This window comes from Acartia tonsa, chromosome 5, assembly GCF_053477335.1.
Source record: "Acartia tonsa isolate MP-2025a chromosome 5, ASM5347733v1, whole genome shotgun sequence".
NCBI lineage: Eukaryota > Metazoa > Arthropoda > Copepoda > Calanoida > Acartiidae > Acartia > Acartia tonsa.
Genome location: NC_137264.1, coordinates 38833462 through 38856574, shown reverse-complemented (window position 1 = coordinate 38856574; position 23113 = coordinate 38833462). Strand labels below are relative to the sequence as shown.

Below are 23113 nucleotides of genomic sequence, written 5' to 3'. Positions count from 1 at the left end.
GCTATTGTGCAGGTTTGATAACATAAATCTCAATTCTCAATTGGTCCCATGATATAGATTCTCATTTTTTAATGGAAAATACCAAAATAATTTTAAAAACAAAACAAAAATAATTGCAAAGTAGCGTCCCTGGATGATGGGGTAGTAGCTGCAGCGGGTTGTTGCTCTGGCATCCCTGTGGCGGCTGCCTCCTGGTTGGCGTATGCGGCGATTGAGTTCTTGATCTTGGCGTCGCTGTTGTCAGAGCTAGAATCTGATTCCGAGTCAGATGAATTTTTGGTACTACTGGGCGGAGACTGAACACCTTCAGGCCGCCCTTCGGAAGTTTTAAGCTTCTTGTCGGGCGGAACCTTTCCGGTCTTGTCAGTCCCCTCCCCGCCGGAGGCCTTGTCCTTGTCGTAGTTGCCAAGAATGTTGGAAATTTGAGATTCTCGCTGGGACAAGTACTGCAAGGCTTTGGAGGAGGAGATTGAGCCTTCTGGCCGGCGCGGTGACTTTTTGTTGCGTGCCTTCTTGGCCAGTGCCGGTTTGGGCGTGCGCGGTGATTGAGTTTTGCCTGACTTGCCCTTGGGACTTTTGGCACCACGGGCGCCGCGCGGGCTTTTCCCAGAATCTGAGTCTTCCGCGGTGCTTGATGAACTAGAACTGCTGGATGATCTAGTCCGCCGAAACACGTCGTTGTCAGTATCTGAAAGGTTTTCTGCGGAGGCCACTTTCTTCTTACTTTGTTTGCCAGGTCGACCGCGGGACAACTTCTTAAGTGGGTCAGCCGCCAATTGGGCGGCTTTGTCCTCTTTTTGTTTATCAATGATTGCCTGATAGGCAACTTGTTGTGACTTTTTCCACAGGTCGGTCTCGCGTAGCTGTTCACTAGCCTTTTTGGCGGCACGTCGTTGCGGCACAAAGGTGAAGGTTTCTGGATTTTCAAAGTCGTCAAAGACTCGCTTCTTGTTGTGAAACTCCTCGTCTGTCTCTGAATTATTTGTTGGAAACAGTGAATTGAATTCTTCGTCAGGCGTAGAGAAGTCATTTTGTGACAATTGTTGTTTCTTGGTTTTATTGCTGCTACTGCTGCTTTGTCGGGGCGTTGCTGCTTTTTTGTTACTGGAAGGCAAGGAGAAAATTGACTTGGAATCATCGTCGGAATCACTGAAAACAGAAGACTTAGTCTTTGCTGGCTGCTTTTGATTGAGTTTTGACTTTGGTTCGTCCTTGTTGTTTTTCATCACCAGAGGAAATTTAGTGTCCACATCCGACGCGTCGGACGTGGCATAGTTGGTTGTAGCTGCGCCGCCGTGTTTGGCCCGCGGACTTTTTCTAAGGCTGCTCTCGGTCATCAGCGCGGCCGGTGTTCCACTTTCGGAGTCATCAGAATCATCAAACAGGGTGGATGTTTTGCTGTGCGCGGCTTTGCCCCGCTTTTTGGTATCCGAGGCTGAATTGGTGGCTGCTGCCCCCGCCTCAACCTTTTTGTTAAGCTTCTGATTGGCCTTGCGAGCAGCACTGCGCTCGGGCACAAGCTGCATCAGCGGCGGTTTTGAGTCCTCCGCCTCCATGTCGGAGATTGAGGAGTCACGTGATATTGGCAACAGTTGTTGTTTGGCCTGCTGGCGTGACTTTCTGCCCCTGGAGCTGGTGGGAGTGCTGGCAGCTGCCGGGGATTGAGCGGTACCTAAACAAAAGTTTGTTTTACAATCATCGAAAAAAATAGGGAATTGAAACTGTTTAAGACTAAACTAAATTTTAAAAATAAGTTTATTTTTCCTCTTTCCATTTACACTTCAAATTTCCTACAAATATTGCTCCTTTCCCTCAATGTGCCTACTAAAAAATAAGTTGAAAACAAGGCGCGGAAGATGAAATTTGTTTTGTTTTCGTTGACAAAGGGGGGGGGGGCGAAAGTGACACTTTTTGAAACCAAAACTAAAAGTCAACAAAGGAACTCAACTAAAAAAAGAGTTACAGGTCTGACATTTTGCATGGCAGTTGCTTTATAGGGGTAAAATATGGAACTCTGAAGAAACGGCGGCGCAACCGCCGAAAACCGCCGTTTCCCGCCGAATTTTTTTTGACCTTTCTCGACGGTTTTCGGCGGTTGCAACGCCGTTTCTTCACAGTTCCATATTGTACCCCTATAAAGCAACTGCCATGCAAAATGTCAGACCTGTAACTCTTTTTTTAGTTGAGTTCCTTTGACTTTTAGTTTTGGTTTCAAAAAGTGTCACTTTCGCCCCCCCCCCCTTTATTTAATATTTTTAAAAATGCAATACCTGCGGCAGTTTCTTTGGCTCTGGTCATTTCTGATAGAGAGAAATCTTTCATAGCTGCTTTTGTCCGGAAGAAGTTAGGTCTGTCCGTGGAGGCCTGAGTGTCTTCACTATCTCGCCAGTCAAAGCTGCTATCAGTCTTCTTGTTATGCTCACTTTTTACCTGAAATTATAAAATAATGACAATTCTGTTGGAATGACAATTGGAGAAAACATAAAAAAACCTCCTTAAGAAAGCTAAAAGAACTTGGATTGATGGCAATTAAGTTTTATCATATAGATTCATTTTTTTCCCTGCTGCAAAATATTTAATCCCCCCACCTAGTTTTTTCAAAAAGAAAAAGAAGAAAAATTGGAACAATGTTTCCAACTCCTTATTTTAATCATTTTTTTTACCACTGCATAATAATATAACAAACTTCATAGGGTGGTGGTACCCTTCCCCATTTTTTAAATTTCTAGTACCAACAGGTACCGACTAGAACCGCTTGATAAGGTTTTTGAGCGACAAAAAGTATTATGTGGAGATAGGTTTCGTGACTAATTTGCTCTTAAGATAGAAAAAAATTGCAAAACGACTGAGCCGCCAGCCGTTACTTTTCCAACTTTTTGTTCGATTTAGGGAAAATAGACCTACCAAGGATTATTCATGCAAAATTTCAGATTGAAATTCGAATTCTAAGTGCCATTTAATCATTGATTACGAGATGGTTGCATTAACCCCCCCCCCCCCTATAAACATTCCCAAGACCTACATTATAAAGGAGACCAGTAACGAAACGGTAAAGACAGGCAGACATACTGTTACTTTTATATAATGATAAAATAACACAAGGTGTTTTTCCGGTCTAGGAATATGATTATTTGAGGATTCAACCCATTTCCAACTCCCCCTCAATAAAAAAGGAAAACTTTAAAAAATACACATAAAGGTGAAAAAAAAATCAGGGAGGGCAATAACACTTGGGATTAAATTATCATATTTAAATATTTACAAGTCACCAATGACATAATTTCAAACATAAGAAAAGGGGAGGGGCGGGGGGGGGTTAAATTTATTTCCTTAATAAAATAAATATTTCCTTACCTTACTACTCTTGGTTTTGCTACTACTAGATGCTTTACTCTTCCTACGGTCTGTGTCACTGTCTGTATCACTATAAATGTGCGTGCTAAATTTTTTACTCTGGTCTTTCCGGGGCGACAACCGGTTAAACTGTCGCTCCACTTCAGAACTGTTCAATGAGCTATCACTGTGCACTGTCTTATTGGACTTATGCTTCCCGGATTTTTTGTCAAGCGGTGAGGATTTCTTTTTAATATCTTTGTTACTATGAGATTTCTTGGATAGGTTCTGTCGGCCGCCAGGCCCCTGCTGGGATTTGAACCGTGAGTAGTGGAAACTATCGTCGCTTTCCGACTGGCTGGTGTCGGAAAATATCCGCATGTAGGGCGTCGGCTTGGTATCAATCGACGTTTTTCTTTCCGGATTGTCCTTTCGGATTTGTGAGGAGCCCTCTTTAATTTCTCCGGCAATTCTCGAGATTATCAGCTCAAAATCATCATAGGTATGCTGTTCAGAATCTGCCGACGAAAATATCTTATCATAAACCGTCGGTCCATGATTGGCTTCTAGGACGGCCGACATTTCGGCCAGCGACATTTGGTTGCCCGGCTCTTCATCCGCCAGAAGAGCCAGCTGACGCTCGAATATCTGCTCCCGCAGTTTGACAAAGGACCTGGACATCTTTTCTCGTCGGGACACCATGTAAGCTAGGTTTCGAACTCGCTCCAGATCCTAAAGAAATAGATTTATAAGAAATATAAAGCGACAAAATTAAAACAGCATACATGAATTCAAGGGTGTATATTCTGCACAAGATTCATTTTTTCCCCTGCTGCAAATTTTTTAAATATTTTCCCCTCCTAGTTTTTTCCAGCAAGGAAGGGGATAAAATGGAAAAATGTTTTCAGAACTCTATATTTTATTCATATTATGCCCCCTTTCACATATTTTCTTATTTTTATTTCCCCCCCCCCCCTTCAGCCGGGTCAAATTTGCAGAATATACACCCCTGCATGAATTTTAAGTAATAGGAATTTCATATTTTTTTTTTACTGTTAACTTTATCAATCTCAATTCTTTCATTTCAGTTATAAAAATATTTTATATACTTTATCCCAAACATATTTATCATTTCTATCTTATTATCTTTCCATGTTAACATACCTGTCTGATATTAACCAGCATCTTTTTATCTTTTTCTGTGTCCTCTCCCTGCGGGGTCACCCCACTCTTTTCCTCCTCCTCCCGAGGGGTTAACAGGGGCTTGTTACCACTGGCTTTCCTCTTCAGGATCCAGTATCTATAAATAATGTTATGGATTAAAACAAGATTAGTTTTCATGAAAACTTCTGTCTTGTTGACATGGAAAATTTAACTTTAATTTCCTGATATACAAAGCAGATAGGATTGGAAATTGTTTCCACTACTATTGAACCTCAAAAATTCTATTGCTATTTTAAACAGTGTGACGACACACACACACTCTAGGGAGACCATTGTTTTGAAGGACCTTGGGGCCATGTATGTACGTATGAGCATTGCTTCAAGGATGTTGTTTTTTTAGCGTTTTTTAGGAATTTATACGTCTTGATAAAAAAAAGATCTTGTTTTGATTATCTTTTTGTACATAAAACAATTTTAATTTCCAATAATACATATAAACCATCAAAGATATCTGTATAAAAATCTATTTTAAATATGCAAATATATCGAACTGTCTTACCTATAGATGAATTCAACAATCTCTTGACTAGTGTCTACTTTGCTCGCAGCTGAACTTACGTCCACAAGTTTATAAAATTCACGCTCAAAAGTTGCCATCCTGAAAAATAGGTAATTTAAATTATATTTGAATTAATTTCAAAAGATCATAATGAGTTTCTGGTAATGATAGAATGTTTCGACGCTTTACAGATTAAACAGAATTGTTACAAAATTCCCGGTGATACGTTTAAAAGGACGATTCTAACATGCCTTTATTAACGAATAGAGCTTTTTTAAACAAACATACGGACGGACCCTAATTGTTGATTGCTAATAAAAATCCACCAAAACTTACTTTTTCCTTCTATCCTCTGGTGATAGTTTAGGTTTAGATCCCGAGTCAGAATCAGAGTCATCAGATTTCTTGGTGGGAAGGCTGTGCTTCTGACAGTAAGACTAAACAAATAAAAATATATTATATTTTTTACAGGAAACATATCTTTAAATGCTTCCTATATTTTTAGAAAAAGAAAATAATTTTTGGAAAAATGTAATCTTGATTAATGAGGCCATTAGCATCATTGAGACAAATTTTTAGTGTAATATCATAATCTAAAAACCATTCAGTTAGAAATCTTTCTCAGTCCAATTTGAACGGAAAACGTCTTTTTTTATCATTCCTAAAGACATATATTTTTAATAAAAAATACTCATTATCAATCGCATCTCTTAGTGAAGTGAATTAAGCTAATTTAGCTTGTTCTTCATGGCCATATCATAATCTAACTGCTATTTAATTTCAGACAAATTGGATTTTATATATTTACTTTGAAAAAAATCCCTTCTTAAGACAACACAATGATTTGGCCAAGATTCGAACCACCATTATGAAAACAACTAGGATAAACTCACCCTTAGCTTAACACCATCCTCAGTATTTTCATCATCTATAATAGCGCGCATTTCTAGTTTGTGCCTGAAAATTGATAAAATATGTCATTGTTTAGTTTTCTATGGATCTTGAAAGTAGTACGATGCAACCAAGAAATATTTTTTTAGCTCAAAGTCGAGCTCTATGATGCATAATTCATCCAGGGGCGTCCAAGCTTTTTTTTTGGGGGGGGGTAAAAAATTTTAGGGGGGGGGGGGTAATTCGTGTTTGGGGGGGGTAAAATGGCGCGCGAAGCGCGCCGAAATTTTTTTTTACCCCCCCAAAATTTTTACCCCGGGGGTAAAATTTGATTGGGGGGGGTAATTACCCCCCCTGAAGTCTGTTGGGGGGGGTAAATACTCCCCCCAAATCTGTTGGGGGGGGGTAATTACCCCCCCCAAACTAATTTACCCCGGGGGTAAAATTTTTGGGGGGGGTAATTTAATTATGTAAAAAAAGCACCTACCTAATCTATTAAGTTAATAAGTACTATCCTATAACATAAAGTAGTAAGTAAGGTTTATTTGACTATAGCTTCAGATTTCATTACTTTTAATACTGAGTTCTCCTTTTTAGGAAAGCTTCACATAGATCCCATGATGGTTCCACACTATTATAGGTCAATCCTTTGAGTGGTTTTAGGCTATTTTTCTCCTCCCTTTTTACCCTTTAGAAAACACGAGTTCTTAGATGCTAAGGGCGCCACTACTATCTATAATACAAAGTAGCTTGATGTCTGTCCGTCTGTCTGTCCGTCTGTCTGTCTGTCCCTTAAGATCTCGGTAACCACTGAACCGATCGGATTCTACTCTTCAGGGAATATACCTACTGGTCCTGTGGTGGTTTTAGGCTATTTTCTTGGGGGGTGGGACACGTCTAACCCCCCCAAAAATAAAAAAAACCACCCCCCAAAAAATTTTTTTACATTTTTTGTAAAATCTCAGTAACTGCTGATCAAATTGGGCTCTACCCTTCTGGGAATATACCTACTGGTCCTCTGGTGGTTTTAAGCTTTTTTCTTGGGGGGTGGGACACCCCAACCCCCCCAAAAATAAAAAAAATCGCCACTTCCAAAATTCTTAATTTTTCACAATTTTTGTAAACAAAAACCAGTTATTGGGGTGGGGAAACCCCACTGCAACATGGGGCGAAGCCCCCATGAATCCTCCCCCCCCAAAACAAAAAAAAAAATAAAATATTTTTTTTTTTTAATTTTAATTTTTGTGTATGTGAACAACCTAGGTTTAATTTTTACAAATTGAAATTTTTGGGTTTAATTTGTACAAATTAAAATTTTTGTGCGTAAAGCGCACAACCTGGGTTTAATTTTACCACAGAGTAATTAAACAAAGAATAATTTTTTGGAATATTTGACTTCCCATAACTATATAGGGTGTAGCCCCTAGAGGCTAGGGGCGAAGAAGCCGCTAGTTCAAATATATAGTAGTATCTCATTCTTTAGAACATAAAAATACAATAATTAACTCACTAACCAATGAACCAATATGATTATACTTTAAAGTGAAGCGTCTCATAGGTCCTTTTTCATTATTTAATGAAATATTTAATTTAGTTAGGTATCTATTTTATGGAATCTTCAGTGCTTTACAATTACATCATAGATCCCCCCCCCAAAAAAAAATTTTCAGTAAAATTTTTTTTTAAGAACATTCAATTTGGGGGGGGGGGCTAAATACCCCCCCCCAAAAAAATTTTTTAAAGGACATTTATTTTGGGGGGGTAATTACCCCCCCCAAAATGGTTTGGGGGGGGTAAATACCCCCCCTAAAATCGTTGGGGGTGCCTACGGCACCCCCAAGGTAGGGGTAATTTTTTTTTGGGGGGGGTATTGTTCAAAAAATTTTGGGGGTGCCTACGGCACCCCCAAAATCGTTTGGGGGTGCCAAATGGCCCATTACCCCCCCCCTTGGACGCCTATGAATTCATCTATCTAAATAACTAACTATCTATCTAACTATCTACCTGAAGGCGCAGGTGACGTGGTAAGCAGTCTTACAAGTCTTGACAGAGCACTGGATACAAGAGCCTGTCTTTTCCTTACACAGCACACATACAAGGGACCATCGAGATGTCTGAAGAAGAAAAATATAAATGATTTTTTATGAAACATTATTTTTAATGTATCCAACTGTTTCTTTCAGCAGAAAAAAATACAACCATCGAGTCATATACCCCAAGGATTTAAAGGGACAAGATAATTGCCGATAAATTGATTTATATGCCCATTGATAATAATTAACAAAAATACCCCTTCTTAATATAATAAATTGGTTGAACAGTTTGAACCAACCAAACAAGGTTTTAGGTGAGTTTCCAAAATTTTAAATCATCGAATGAGAAAGATAAAGCTTTGGGTACCATAATAATTCACAGTTACATGTCCATTGTCCCCTCTCTTCACCCAAATCTCTGACCCTAGACTAAGAACTTACCGGAATGCTTGAAATTTTTGTGATAGGTTCCATTCTCTCGACATTGCCAATGGAAACTTCTGGAATCCAGAGAGCACAGGAGACGTGGGCCCACTTCTGACCACTTCGCGTACTTTTCATGGCTCCACCCTAAATATTGGTAATTTTATTAAAGTACTGGTAGTTTTGCAACTAGCCTTCGGGGGAGAAAGGGAAATAGCCTGAAACCACCCTGAGACATTTATAAAGTTTCCATGACACTTACAACCAATTAGGACCAGTATTTTCAGGGAACTTTAGCTTCAGACAAAACAAACAAAAAAGTTGTTTATAAATCTTAATTAACTTTAATTTTTCTTTAATTTATCTAAAAAAATCAAATATAATGTTTAGAAATTTATGGACCATTTAAAGCTAACCAGCCAGATAGTTCTTAAAAATATGACAAAACACATGAATGATGAAATTAATATCTTATTTACCTTATTAGGACATAGCTGACAAGGTGGTTTAATCCCAAGGGAACAGGTCCTACACAACCAAGACCCAGCGGGAATATCAAGAATACCATAACACGCCTGAAAATAATAAAAGGTAATGTTTGTTTACATTTTTACACCTTCCGAGTGACCCATTAAATCTTCAATATAGTTTTTAATATTATGGCTTTTAAATATTTCTAGAAATAGAAACCATTAAAAAATATCTTATTAATCTAAATTTTCGACTAGGTATTTTAACATTTCTTTTAATTTTTAATCTACCCTTTTCAAACAAAAAAAAGGTATGATATTGCAATTACCTACTTTATAGGATTCAATACCAGAAAATAAATCTTTCATTAAAAATTATTATTTCTCATCGACTGAAAATTAACAAAAATTGTGATAACAAAAAAGCTTCCCTTTAGATTTTTGCTGTTTTTACTTGTGTTATTATGTAATTGTATAGAGATCCAATTACGATAAACAAAATTAACCCTTCTGTATATTCATAATATTGATGGGAAAGTTTTGAAACTAAAGGTTTGTGGTGCAGTCCAATCAAGATTTAATAATATTACACAACGGGCCAACAAATGAGATATCTTATTTATAAAACTTTGGGTACTAAAGATATTTTAATACCAATGTCCAATCCCTGCCAGATTTTTACCTGATGAACACAAATGTTGCACTGATCACAAAACACCATTTCATTCGACTCCTCGGAATCAGGCTAAAAAAAAATATATAATGAAATACTCGTTTCATACTCATTTTTTCATACAGGCATAGTTAGAATTAGATAAAAAAAAGGGGGAAAACTCAACTAAATAACCCAATTTTGAAACATTTGGGACTAGTGTAATAAACAGCCAATTAATTGTCCCCTCTCTCTGAGAAAAGCAAAATAGATTTTAATTTAAGTGAGATAAAAATCCATAGGTACAATTTACAGAATCAAAAAAAGGTTTGGTGATTTATTTTGTGTAATGTACTTTAACCGCCCTTTTCTTGTGAATACGTTTCAATACTTTTAAAAATGTCTTTGCATTTTTACTCTAATTTTCCGCGAGAATTAAAATAACTCTCTTGTACAAGATGAAACATAACTTGTTTTATTAGCTTAATACATATGTATGATTTCTTTAAAATAGTTTTTTGGGAGGATAATATTTTTTTTGTATGCGGAAATCAACAAGTATTAACAGTGGACTACTTACCGATCTACAAACGTCACAAATAATGGATTCATCCTGTTGGATTTCCGTGTCTTCAGAGCTGCGCAACGATGTATTGATCTTATCCCTGCATTGTCGCTCTAGCTCCTCCATCACGCGCTCCATCTCGTTCTCAGTGACGCTGGAGAGGCCCATGAGCGCGCGCTCCCCGTTCACGTTGATCAGCCACCGCTGGTCAACGTCGTCCAGGTCATACGCGCAAACCTGCTCGGCTCGTAACAACATTGGGGTTACCTGTGTAAAAAAAGTTGAAAATAAAATACTTGAAACATAAAGGAATATTTATTAAACATATCACAAACTTTTTATTCTTTTACATAAAAACAGGTCTTCCTTTGCCTACAATTCCACAATTAAAAAAAATTGTTCCTTAAAGCCTAAATCTTGTTCTTTTAAACACATATAAATGGCTTCATTTGTTCCATACCTGATGGGTTTCAGCTGTATAAGACCCAGAGGCATTCATGCAGATAAGTTTGCGGGGCAGGGCAAACCTTTCTCTGGTCGGGGGGTTGGCTACTAACATTACGGTGGGCTCAGGCAGGCCGTCGGGCTTTACCGGAACCTGGACACCCTTCTCCCATTCCTGTTTCCAGGTGTCCTGAACGGTCCAGTAGTCCTCGGGCTCAAGGGGTTCGTTGTCAGGAAGCTTCATCGCAGAGATTAAATCTTTGCGGAATAACTAAAAAAGAAAGTAGCATTGATTATCAGTTCTAATACCAAGTTTATCTATTTCATTTTTAAATAAAACTTTTTACGGAAGAATTATGAATTTATCCCCCTAACCCTAAAAAAAACCCACAAAATGTGTTTTTAAACAGAATCGAATTAAAGGGGGGGGGCGAAAGTGACACTTTTTGAAACCAAAACTAAAAGTCAAAGGAACTCAACTAAAAAAGAGTTACAGGTCTGACATTTTGCATGGCAGTTGCTTTATAGGGGAACAATATGGAACTGTGAAGAAACGGCGGCGCAACCGCCGAAAACCGCCGAGAAAAGGCAACAAAATTTACGGCGGGAAACGGCGGTTTTCGGCGGTTGCGCCGCCGTTTCTTCACAGTTCCATATTGTACCCCTATAAAGCAACTGCCATGCAAAATCTCAGACCTGTAACCCTTTTTTTAGTTGAGTTCCTTTGTTGACTCTTAGTTTTGGTTTCAAAAAGTGTCACTTTCGCCCCCCCCCTTTATGTTACTTACCGTTTCAGCAACTGGACTGTAAGCTCTTCTATTATCAGTACTAGGCTCGTTTGACCTGAAATAAAATAAAAATTTCAAGGTTTATAAAGTTTTGGTATGTTGAAGTTTATGAAAAGATTAGGTATGAATTAAGAATTAGTTTACCATAAAAGAAAAATTACAGGTTCAACAACAACAAAAAAACGGACATATGATTTGAGACAAGAGTCATTAAAATTAACCCTCTCATAAGAATGGAATTTCCGGTTTTATACAATTATCATTCATTAACAGGCAAATTAATAAACATTGAATAAAGGTAAACATTATTCAATTTGTACCTACCACTTTTACATAAAATGGGCAAAATAAATAAAACTTCAAAGGGATAGTTGCATGAAGTGCATTAAACGAGTTTTGGTACTAAGAGTAGTGAACCTTAAAATGTTTCAGAGGATTACGATATACATAGGTTAAATAACACACAAGAGGACAAATAGTTGTCTTGCTGTATTGTGAAATGTGACTTTCAAGACTTGATATTTTGATAACTACAAGGTTAAAAATCTAATTTCTTTCAATTATATGCCCTCAAAATGTAGTTTAAACTGCAATGAAGGAAAAAATATTTGATTCACTTAATTTCAAGTTCAAATGCATTTCGTGCAAATTCCCCTTTTAGAAAAAAAACATTAGAAAAGCAAAATAGCACTTGAGAAATAAACCAAATAACACTTTCAAGAGGAGCATTTACAGTTTTGAGGCAAATGTATTGTTTATGTAGAATATGACAAAAAAAATAAAAATAGGTTAGTTGATCAAAAACAAAAAAATAATAACTATAACCATACAAATTTTGAAATTAAAATTTTCCATTGCAATAAATGCCCCACAAAAAAGGCAATACTAAAATAGTCGGCATACTAATTTACAAATCAAATTTTATTACTAAGCATTGATCTACTCCGGTTTTGATCATTTCTTATAAAAAATCCAGGCTATGGTCCTGGATAAAATAAAATCAAACTTTCGATTTCAAGTGATCATCTAAAGAACACAGGGGCATCATACACCTGTTGTGGGATGAAATACTCTAAACGCCCACTGGTAGATATTAGGTTAAGTAACATCGAACAGACAACCCACCCTTTGATAGCACGATTTATGTCTGAGAAGTCATAACAGCACACGGAACGAGTTGCGCTAGTTTATGGTCCTGGGCATTCCCCCACATACTCTAAATATTTCAGTCGCACACCTGACATAGCAGCAATAGGAACCATTTTTAACGTCTTTTATTGTTGTTTTAAAAATCAAAATCATACCTGTACTGCCTACTGCTTCCAATATCATCCAGCTCCTCCTGAGACGACGAAAGCGGCGACCGCTTGCGCCACGCCGATCCGGAATCTTTCCGGCCGCCGCCGCCTCCATATTGATCTTTGCGGCTGCCGTTATCTCTACCACGACCGCCGCCGGCGGATGATGGCGCGTCTTTTCTCCATGAGGATGTGCCGGTATCTTTTAAGGTATGGTGATGGTGGGGGGTGGTCGGATCCTTTCTCCAGGACCCGCTCCCACCACCCGTTATTCGGCCAGTTTTTGTCATGGCTGAAATAAAAACTAATTTAGTAACATAATACCAAAATAAAGACAAAAAAACGTAATGGAATTCGTAACAAGGTTAAATTCAGTTTAATTAAGTTTGGCTTGATTCTGCAGCTAAAGATTTATCCCAACAAATATGCCAAAATTCACCGGTTTCAAAGAAAGGAAAATCAAGGAAACTGACAATATAGGGTTGTAAACAAATAAATTTTAAGTTTCTGTGTACAAGCATTGTAATCAACAAATCAACATGTTTTAATTTAAATTGACTGATGAAGATTGAAATTAATACCTATAAAGTACAGGTAGAAGAAATGTAACATTTAGATAACAGCTGATCGAGTAAACAAATTCATGTATCTGTTTTTCTTGCCTAATAAGTTCAACATATTGCAGGATAACTTTTGTAGATGAGGATAATTAATTTTGACACCTATTGTCAATAATCCACTGAATGAAAAAAGTTTATTTTAATAGGACCAAGCAAAGTTTAAAACTTATCCAAACTGACAGAAGTACGAATGAAAACAAAGCCAAAGGAGTAGCTGCACTGGGTACTTAAAAGTTTCTAACCTGATGTTGCGCTTTACGCGCTATATTAGTCATTTTCAATCATTTTTACATCTAACTCATTATTACTTTAACATTTCTTAATTCTGAAAGAAAGATTATAAGGTACTTTTTTGTAAAGTTTGTAATACAATTCAAAGATCCATTGAAACAACATTTTTAACGCGAATACCTTGAGACCCAATACTTTAATTGTAAAATTTGACCGGTAAATTCAGTACATTATAAAACCATAATTTTAACAATCTTTAGGCAAAAACATTAAACATAAGATTATCAGGGACAATTGTAGATCCGACATTTACAATGAGAATTAAAAACAAACGTCAAAACCATAGTTGTCAAAAGTAGGTCAATTGAGCATTGGTGGGATAATGCAAATATAAAGGGTTTAATAAAAACAAATAGGTGTATCTTCTCGTAAATAGGGAAAAATAAAATGAAACAGCCATAAGACTCATTTGAAACAGATTAAAATGATAAAAAGAAGTTGATCCATTCTAGGAGGACGAATAGCTAGATATCTAGGGAGGTTGAAAATTTTCAAAACTTTCAATAAAACAGCGACAAAAACGAGGAAACACATAATTTTCCAAATTATAATGACAATCTAATATAATTGCCTGGTGTAATTAGTAAAAATAAAAATTAAAATAACCACTTTCACTAGAAACGTTCTGAATTTTCACAATAATACTATACATGTATTTAAATTTTGGTCACAAGTAGCTGAAATAGCCTCAAAATTTCACAATTATAGCGTTAATATTATTAATTTTAACTATTTTTATTAACTTATTCACTTTGAAGCTTCACATAATGTGTAAAATCACTAAAATCACAAATATAAATGTATAAAAATCACATCAGACCAAATAACCTTGGCAATTTTCATGATTTTTACCAATAATAACATTACATCTGGATGTTTTCCATGCACCATTTCATTTTTCACTCCATTTTCTACCAATTTGTCACTTTTTACATTATCACAAGTGGTTAATAACAGAAATTATAACTGTTTAAGTGTAATGTTTATATTTTGACAGTAAACATTTTAACATGGCGGACATAGTAATACGCAACAAATACATTTTTATATTAAAAACCTGGGTTTAGGCTTTAATAATCACTTTTCGTGGATACATTAGCAATTTTTAACGTTAGTTTTGCCAAAAAAAATCGGCAAAAAGTCATAAAATTACATCGCATAATTTATTTGTAAAATTTTGACAGCTGAGGCTCTGGCTTAGCTTAGTAGCACTAGCAGCAGCAGCAGCCATGCGGTCACGTGACCAATCTCACTCGGTCTCGCCAGTCACGTGACCCTTTCTCGTCGGGGCCGAGACAACACTTTCCTTTTTACCTTGGTGCGGCGGCCACGCACCGCGGATTTTATTGTTTGGGTTCGTAGATTTTGTGCACGATGGTTTAACAAGTGTTTTTGGTAACATAATTTATTTGTTTTCTAAACATTTCTAGAAAACTTATCTAATAGCCATTTTGATTTAGGTAATTTATTTTTTTTTATTATACAAAACTATATTTAAACTTAAAGAAATTTTTATTATAAAAAAAATTAATGAGTATTTTAGCAAATAGATTATATCAAATTTATTTTTTCATGTTCACACATATTTCAATTATTACTAATTTGTTAACCAATTAGACATAAACAAACAATAGCGCATCGTGTATTGGAGAAGTGCCGAAAAGGAGGTGAGGCAAATGGTGGATAATTGAAGGATGGGGGTAAGGTTACTATCTACCAAGGAGATATATAGAGAAAGGGGAAAGCTAGGAGGCTAAATTAGAAGTTAGATTGTTAGCAGGAATGTAGGGAGAAGACATATGGGATAATCAATCAATTTCAGAAATCTAGCTCAATAGTCGTAAAAAGAATATTTATCTAAATTTACCAAAATTTAGCATTGGCTAATTTTTTTTAGTATGGATAATCATATATAAGTAAGGACTAAAAGTCCAAGATGACCAAAAAATGCATTTTATATTCATTCTCTCATCCTCTTTCCCTGGATTATAAGTGGCGCCGCTAAACTAAACTATAGTTTGAAACTAAACAAAAGGGGAGTGGGGCAATTGAAAGGGAAAAAGGGGAATTAGGCAACGGAACACTAAACTTTTTCCAATCCTTACCAAATTAGACTTTTTTTCTAAGACGAGGAAAATAAGAAAACGACATATTTAATTCCAATTTTTTAGTTTTATCAAATCAAACTCGTATTTTTCTGTGTTTCTTTATAGTACGTTTTTATCTATTAGGGATGTTTATAAAACTTTTCAATTAAAATTCTTATATTAGTAATACAAAAAATCGAAAAATATCCCTAAAAGTTTTTAAATTATCAATAATATCAAAAATAAAAAAATTTAAAAGAATCATTCATTTTTTTTCAATTAATCTTATTTTACGGTTTATTTTCTGCCGAGAATTGCGCAAAAAATGTTCCAACATTTTCTTTTCTTCAATAAATATAGACATTCTAGATCCCCATTTAGTTAATTCAACCAACAGGGACACATTTAAAGGAACCCTGCAAGAAATACCCCGCTTTAACTACTGAAAGCCTGCCACGAGTAAACCCAATACCCAAAATTTGAAGCCTTCAGCCTCAATAACAAAAAAATACAGACATTTCAAAATGATTATTTTAGTAAAATGAAAATTTTTAAAGATTTTGATTGCTTATGATGGAAATTTCAATATTAAATTACGTCGTCTGGAAGTAAAATTAAACACTTATCTTTGTTAGAAACTTAGACTGCCAGTAACTGATAACATTTTACAATAAAAAAAAACTCCTTTTTATAGTCAAAATTTATTTTAAAAATTCGGTTTGAATTTTGTTGAAAGCGTAAAATCATAGCGGGAAAAAATAAAACTAATGTTAGTAATACAGATGATCAGCGGACTTAGCGCGTACTCATACTTCTGATTGGCTGGAAATCCTAAAGGCTGGCATTCTCACGCTACAGAACTCTCAATACAATGCAAATTAAACCGATTTTTTAAAATGATTTTCACTATAAAGAAGAGTGTTTTAATTGTAAAAATGTTATCAGTTACTGGCATCCTAAGTTTCTGCCAAAAATAAGCTTATAATTTTCTTTGCAATGTATTTTGATAATGAAAATTCTATTATTAGCAATGAAAAACTTTCAAAATTTTCATTGTACTTAAAATATGATTTTGAAATGTCTATAACTTTTTTGTTTTTGAACAGATCATATAAGCAATTAGATACAGTAAAATATATGTTTTAAATTTTTCTAATGATTTTAAGGATTTTTTTATAATAATTAAACAACATATACTAATATTTCCTTTACTTTATATTCTTAAAAAATTCTATTGCTCTATTTTATTCTATTTGTTTTAAATAGGAACATCTGGTGGCAGATTATTGAACTACATATTATACATTTTTCTAGATGTTAAAAATATGAGTAGGGGTTGAAAAACACACATGGGGTAGCAAACAATGCTTGGATATTAAAAGTGATGTAAGGAGTTAAAACTCACACATGGAGGTCCAAAAATTAATGTGGGGTCATTTTTTCATAATGTGGTAGCTTCAAGTGCTTATATCTTGTGAACAGTAAGAGATAGAGGCCTAGTTGCTTGACTATGTTAACTCAGATTTACATAAGGAAGCCATTTGTGCACATAGGGTACCAAAATTTGAATGGGGTTATTTTTTTATGATGGGGGTAGGTTCAAGGGCTTATATCTGGAAAAGGGTAAGAGATAAAAGGCTACCCAGCAAGATATTTTGCCATGGAATTGAGCTTGTGCAATATATGTACCGAGTCTCATGCTACCTCCAATCCTGTTCGCCATGAATTACCTTCTAATTTTTTGGCGCTAAACGTTGGAAAATCATCCTCTCAAGCAAAAGGTAGAATGTGAGTTTGCCATCGATATAGTAGCAGAGTATGGGGCGAAGTAGCACAATAGTAGCATAAATTAAAAGAGAGAGAGAGAAATATATCTTAACAGTAACAAGCCCTTTTCACTCCAGGGAGCATAGGCCGCTGACAATTTGTCAGTGTTTCTGTAACAATGTGGCTTTATGTGGATATGGGATAGGGTTGTCAGCCCTAAGCCCTATGATTGCGGTGTAAAGCGTCCATTTGCCATATCAGACAACCAACCCTTTGATTGCACGACCTTTGTCTGAGAAGTCCTAACTGTGCATGGTAGTGAGTTGCGCCTGTTTTGGGCCAAGGCATTCCCCCTACTCTAACTATTTATGTCGCGCACCTGACATAGCAGCAGTAGGAACCATTTTTAACGTCTTTAGTTATGACGCGGTGTTGGACCGAGATTCGAACCTTTCACCTTCCCGATGACGAGCAGATGCGCTACGTGTTGAGCTACGGTTGCGGGTTAGAAAGAAATATATCTTACTCTTTATTAAATTAAGCTGGGAATGGTATGATCTCTCTCTTTCTCTCTCTCTCTTGCTCTTTTATTTTATGCTACTATTGTGCTACTTCCCCCCATACTCTGCTACGATATTGATGGTGAACTTGCATGTTACCTTTTGCTTGAGAGGACAATTTTCCAATTTATCACCTAAAAATTAGGTGGTAATTCATAAGCTATCATTTGAGATATCAAACAACATAGCATGCTACCTTTGTTTTTAAAGTTACGCTGGGTAGTTGCTTGACTGTGATAACTCAGATTTACATAAGGAAGCCATATATGCACATGGGGGGTGCAAAATTTAATATAGGGTATTTTTTCATGATGGGTTCAAGTGCTTATATCTGGAGAACCGTAAGAGATAGAGGCCTAGTTGGTTGACTGTGGTAACTCAGATTAACATAAGGAAGCCATTTTTGCTCATAGGGTACCAAAATTTTATATGGGGTAATTTTTTTATGATGGGGGGTAGGTTAAAGTGCTTATATCTGGAGAACAGTAAGAGGCGGAGGCCTAGTTGCTTGAATGTGGTATATTAGATCTACACAAGGAATCTATATATGCATATGGGGAATCAAAAATTAATATTGGGTCATTTTTTCATGATTGTGGGAGGAATTAGGTAAGGTTAGGTTAGGTAATATTATCTAATCCCTGCAGGGGAAGAATTAGGTTAGGTTAGGTAACTTTAAGTAGCCCCGCAGGGTTGGGGCCCCCTGGGTATTCTCATGTGTATTAATGGATTCCTTATGTTAATCAGAGCTACCACAGTCAAATAACTAGCCCTCTATCTCTTACCATTATCAAGATATAAGCACTTGAACCTACCCCAATCATGAAAAAATGAGCCCTTATTTAATTTTTGCATCCCCATGGGCATAAACGGTTTCCTTATGTAAATCTGAGTTACCACATTCAGGCAACTAGCCCTCTATCAGTCCTGCAACCCCATCATGAAAAAATGACCCCATATTAATTTTTGTACCCCATCACCATGAAATGACCCCCATGTTTGATTTTTGTTCCCCATATTTAATATTGTTACCCCATATGTAACCCAGCAAGATATTTCCCTATAGAGTCGCTTTTGAGCTTGTGCAATATATGAATCAATTCCTATGCTACCTCGAATCCCATTTGCCATGAATTAACACCTAATTTTTTTGGCAATTAACGTTTGAAAATTGGCCTTTCAAGCAAAAGGTAGAATGCAAGTTCGCCATAGATATTGTAGCAGAGTATGAGGCGAAGTAGCGCAATAGTAGCATAAATTAAAAGAGAGATATAGAGAGAGAGTGTAGGATAAAAATAGAAGAAGTGAGAATAAAGAGCTGAGAGGCTTTTATACTTTAGAAAGAACCGAATAGAGAGCAGCATTACTTTGATTTATGCTACTATTGTGCTACTTTGCCCCATACTCTGCTACGATATCGGTGGCGAATTAGCATGCTACCTTTTGCTTGAAAAGCCGATTTTTCAACGTTTATCGCCAAAAAATTAGGTGGTAATTCATAAGCAACCATTTGAGATATCGCACAACGTAGCATGCCACCTTTTTTTAAAGTTTTGCTGGGATAAATAATTAAATTTCTATGGCAAATAATACTCATGTATATATTATGCATCAATTTATTGGATTTTATCACATATGAACAGACCAAATAATGGAAAGAAAAAAAATCGTCAGTTAGATATTTTTGGACGGATTATTGTGTCCAATTGACTATCTAAAGATTTAAACCTATTTTTCTTCCCTTTAAATTCTTTTGTTTACCTTCCTTCCCTTTTTACCTTTCGGCATATATTTTGACTTTTACCACCCTTAATTACTACCCCTTACCTTTACTTTCCCCTATTCGAGAAAGCAAAGTTGCCAAAAATCAAAATGAATTTATTTTCATTCAAACGTCAAAAATAAAAATAAATCAGTTATTGAAACTTTCAGATTTTTTTTTCTCGAAGAGCAATGTTTTTGAAAGATATTTAAATTTATTTACATTTTCAGTTTTGGCATCTTTGTTTCATACAATTTTCAGCCCAAAATCAGCTGATTGCAATTTTTTCACCAACACCAACAATCATCAGCTTAATGAAATTGTAAAAATAAGCATTGTACCTTATCGTTGTTAAAATTAATTAAGTAAAAATGTTTAAAATTTGTATGTTTCGTGTACCAAGGGTGAGAAAACGCGATTTTGTGAAGCTGATTTCTAGTTTGAGCCATGACAAACATGAATTTTTGAATGAAACACTTCAAGGACAAAAGGAAAATTAATTGAGAGATATTTCTGTGCCGGTCCCTTTTTTTCTTATCACTGTTTATATTGCTTGCCAAAAAGTATGACGATCTCTTTTGATGAAAATGAGAAAATTTACTTTATTTTTGTTCTATATGATCATTTTATATGATTTATTAATGTTCTATATCAGTATTGATTGTATTCAATTAAAAAACATGTTTTTTTTATGTTTTTAGTAGCTGCGCCCCTAGCAGACAAATAGCCTTAATTCACCTATAGGCTTAATCCAGAAAAAAGCTTAAATAAAAAATGGGACCTATTTCAAGATTCCCTTTGATTGAAGGACAACTTAATCAGTTCAGTAGTTATTGAAATCTTATGCCTTAGACATGAAAATCTTACCACTTTATAGCTGTAATATTATAAGTGGCTTCGTAATAGCCTCCAGGAGGTTTTTCAGTGTTTTCAAGAAGGAATAGAGGTCAATGTCTTAGTATTTTAATTTTGGAGAATATCTCAATTAATTTGAAATTAGACTGTTTTTGATCTGAGCTTTGGTAATGGAAATGTTTCCAGGTTTTTACTGGAACACGATCACAAGGTTTTGGCCTTGGTTAATAACAAATCATTTATAAAACAAATAAAGGATTTACAAAGGTGATTTTTATAATTTTATTAGGTTTTAATTGTATTTTTGTAAATTTTAGAATTAAAAACTATTTTTTTCATCTACAGAAAGTGTCCTTTAGTTAATTTTCATTGTCTTATCCCTTAAAATATTTGAGTATTCATTCTCCATGTAACTGTATAATGTTTTTTTTGTTGTAAACTGTTATGAAATAAATTTTTTAATTTTTGCCTATAGGTAAATTTTTATATAAATCTATTAAATTGTATACCAAATCACCTTTTTAATGACAGTGAAAACTCAAATTTCGTTGGCCTTCACGGAAAATTAAGTGATCTTCCTTCTCTGCTCCTAAAAAATAACCTCTCCGAGTGGGCAGAATCCTGTTCTGCAGTTGTAGTTCAGTTTGGTCCATCATCTCAACATCTGAAACTTGGCAGAGGATTGGATACAAACCTTAATGAACCACTTGATCTTTTAATGGGGAATGAAGAAGGTTTGATGATTGTTTTAAGCATTTTCTTTACATTTTTAAGCATTTATTAGTTATCAAAAGTTTTAAGTTTTTTGTTTGTTTGTTTGTTTGTCTATTTAGACCTTTCTAACAATTGAACTGATTCTATTGGTTATGGCAAAGTTTTAGGCAATTTGGATTATGGAAAGTAAACAAAGTAGCAGGTTTCTTCGTATTTTCACAGTAGCCTTTGATAGGTTAGGTAAATTTTAATGATTGTCCCGCAGGGTTAAGAAATTGCCTCCACTGGGTTAGAGCCCCCGGCAGGTGCTAGAAATAGAAAAGCTACTGTGTTAGTTCGACGAAACCCGTTATGTACCTAGTTTTTTCCCATGATCCTGCAATTTTTTACCTACTCTCTCTCTCCTTTTGAACCATGAAACCCTAGACGATAGCGGATCAGTCATGAGATGTATTCAATTTACTATCATTCACTCTCATTATTGTCTGATTTTATGGATAAATAGATCTTAAATTGAATAGCTAAGAAAATATAATATCACAAATTAACTTGTAACAAAATTAATTTTTACATAATTAATCTTTAGGTCCGACCGCAGCCAATGTACTAGAATTTGTTGGTATGAATGAACTTGTGTCAATACTATCCAAGTATGGTGCTGTCCACTCTGCTAGAGAAATTGCTATCAGTATTATAGAACAAAGATATCTCAATAATTTTATTAAAGTAAGTCTTTATCATAGATTATGTTAAAATAGTTTTCAAAATTGAAAAGCTTTGCTTTAATTGCGTTAATTACGTCAATACGTTAGGCAAGTCTACTAGTTTTAAAAGGAGTTAAATGATTTTATTACTAATTTTTTAACTTCCTCAATTAATGTGTTCTCTCTCGATTTAACTTTTGGATGCTTTGATCCTTGTTTTTATTGGATCAAGGAATCTTGATCTTTAGAAAACTATTTAAAAGTATCGTTAAACCTTTGCTTAAAAATTAATATCAATCATATTTTAGACCACCACTGAATTAAAAGAAATCATAACCCAAAGTTGTATAAATAAAGATTTTTACATGACAGAACAAGGACCGTATTTGTTACAAAATAACATTGAAAAGGAAGGCATTTGATTTTCATAATAAAAACTTTTATAAATTAAATAATGTACTAAAATTGTAAATGTTTATAACTATTATATCAGTACTTGTATTACAATTTTTTAACAAGAAAATTTTTTATGGATAATTTTTGGTCAAGATTTAAAAGCACATTTCCAAAAACAAATTAATGCCTTAAAAACAGACTTTTATGGCACTAAGAATGTTTGTTAACAACGAGTTAAATGAGATGAAATATGTGATAGACTTTGCCAGAACAATTTTGCCAGACCAGGGCAAATTTCTGGTCTCGCTGCAAACTGATAAAGAAGAGCGACATTTTCGCAACCTGCTCTTTTCAAAGAGCGACGTTGTAGACGGCCATGTGGAGTGGAAAATGGGCAATTCCTATGATATGGGTGAAAATGTTATAATGCACGAAATTACAAGATGTAAGGAGGATTTATGATGTGATCTAGTGAATTCAGGGATCTAAAGGGATAAGACAATGGCTGATAAAGTGATGTACATACCCAAAGATGATACACAAAATTACCCCTTCTGTAGATTAAAATTAGTGGTTGAAACGTTTGAACACTTATTTCAATAAACCAACCAATTATAATTTACTGAAGGCCTCAAAGTTATTAAGTTAACGAATAAGGTTACCTAGTTATTATAAAACTTTGAGGACTAGAGAAAAAAACAGCCCATTGTCCCCTCTCTCTTTGGATATGATTCCAA

The 23113-nt window shown here is 35.3% G+C and overlaps 2 protein-coding genes across 2 annotated transcripts in view; one reads left to right on the top strand and one right to left on the bottom strand.

The window, feature by feature from the left end:
• Nucleotides 1–77: 77 nt before the first annotated feature.
• The window catches only part of rno (PHD finger protein rhinoceros), a 389004-nt gene continuing 365968 nt past the window's right edge, over nucleotides 78–23113 (bottom strand). The window contains exons 2-17 of the mRNA XM_080161597.1: nucleotides 13483–13567; nucleotides 12627–12912; nucleotides 11323–11377; nucleotides 10551–10805; nucleotides 10106–10357; nucleotides 9556–9618; nucleotides 8883–8978; nucleotides 8422–8550; nucleotides 7952–8061; nucleotides 5950–6013; nucleotides 5393–5493; nucleotides 5057–5155; nucleotides 4498–4633; nucleotides 3355–4065; nucleotides 2271–2430; nucleotides 78–1672 (exon numbers count right to left, since the gene is read on the bottom strand). Of these exons, the coding sequence (XP_080017723.1) occupies nucleotides 93–1672; nucleotides 2271–2430; nucleotides 3355–4065; nucleotides 4498–4633; nucleotides 5057–5155; nucleotides 5393–5493; nucleotides 5950–6013; nucleotides 7952–8061; nucleotides 8422–8550; nucleotides 8883–8978; nucleotides 9556–9618; nucleotides 10106–10357; nucleotides 10551–10805; nucleotides 11323–11377; nucleotides 12627–12910 (4095 nt within the window). The 5' untranslated portion in view covers nucleotides 12911–12912; nucleotides 13483–13567 and the 3' untranslated portion in view covers nucleotides 78–92. The remainder of the gene's footprint in view (nucleotides 1673–2270; nucleotides 2431–3354; nucleotides 4066–4497; nucleotides 4634–5056; nucleotides 5156–5392; nucleotides 5494–5949; nucleotides 6014–7951; nucleotides 8062–8421; nucleotides 8551–8882; nucleotides 8979–9555; nucleotides 9619–10105; nucleotides 10358–10550; nucleotides 10806–11322; nucleotides 11378–12626; nucleotides 12913–13482; nucleotides 13568–23113) is intronic.
• On the top strand, nucleotides 19968–22847 carry LOC145319457 (putative methyltransferase-like protein 15 homolog). Its single transcript, XM_080161596.1, has 5 exons — nucleotides 19968–20198; nucleotides 20708–20829; nucleotides 21094–21296; nucleotides 21863–22002; nucleotides 22289–22847. The coding sequence occupies exons 1-5, from the start codon at nucleotides 20079–20081 to the stop codon at nucleotides 22400–22402; spliced, it is 699 nt and encodes a 232-aa protein (XP_080017722.1). The 5' UTR covers nucleotides 19968–20078; the 3' UTR covers nucleotides 22403–22847.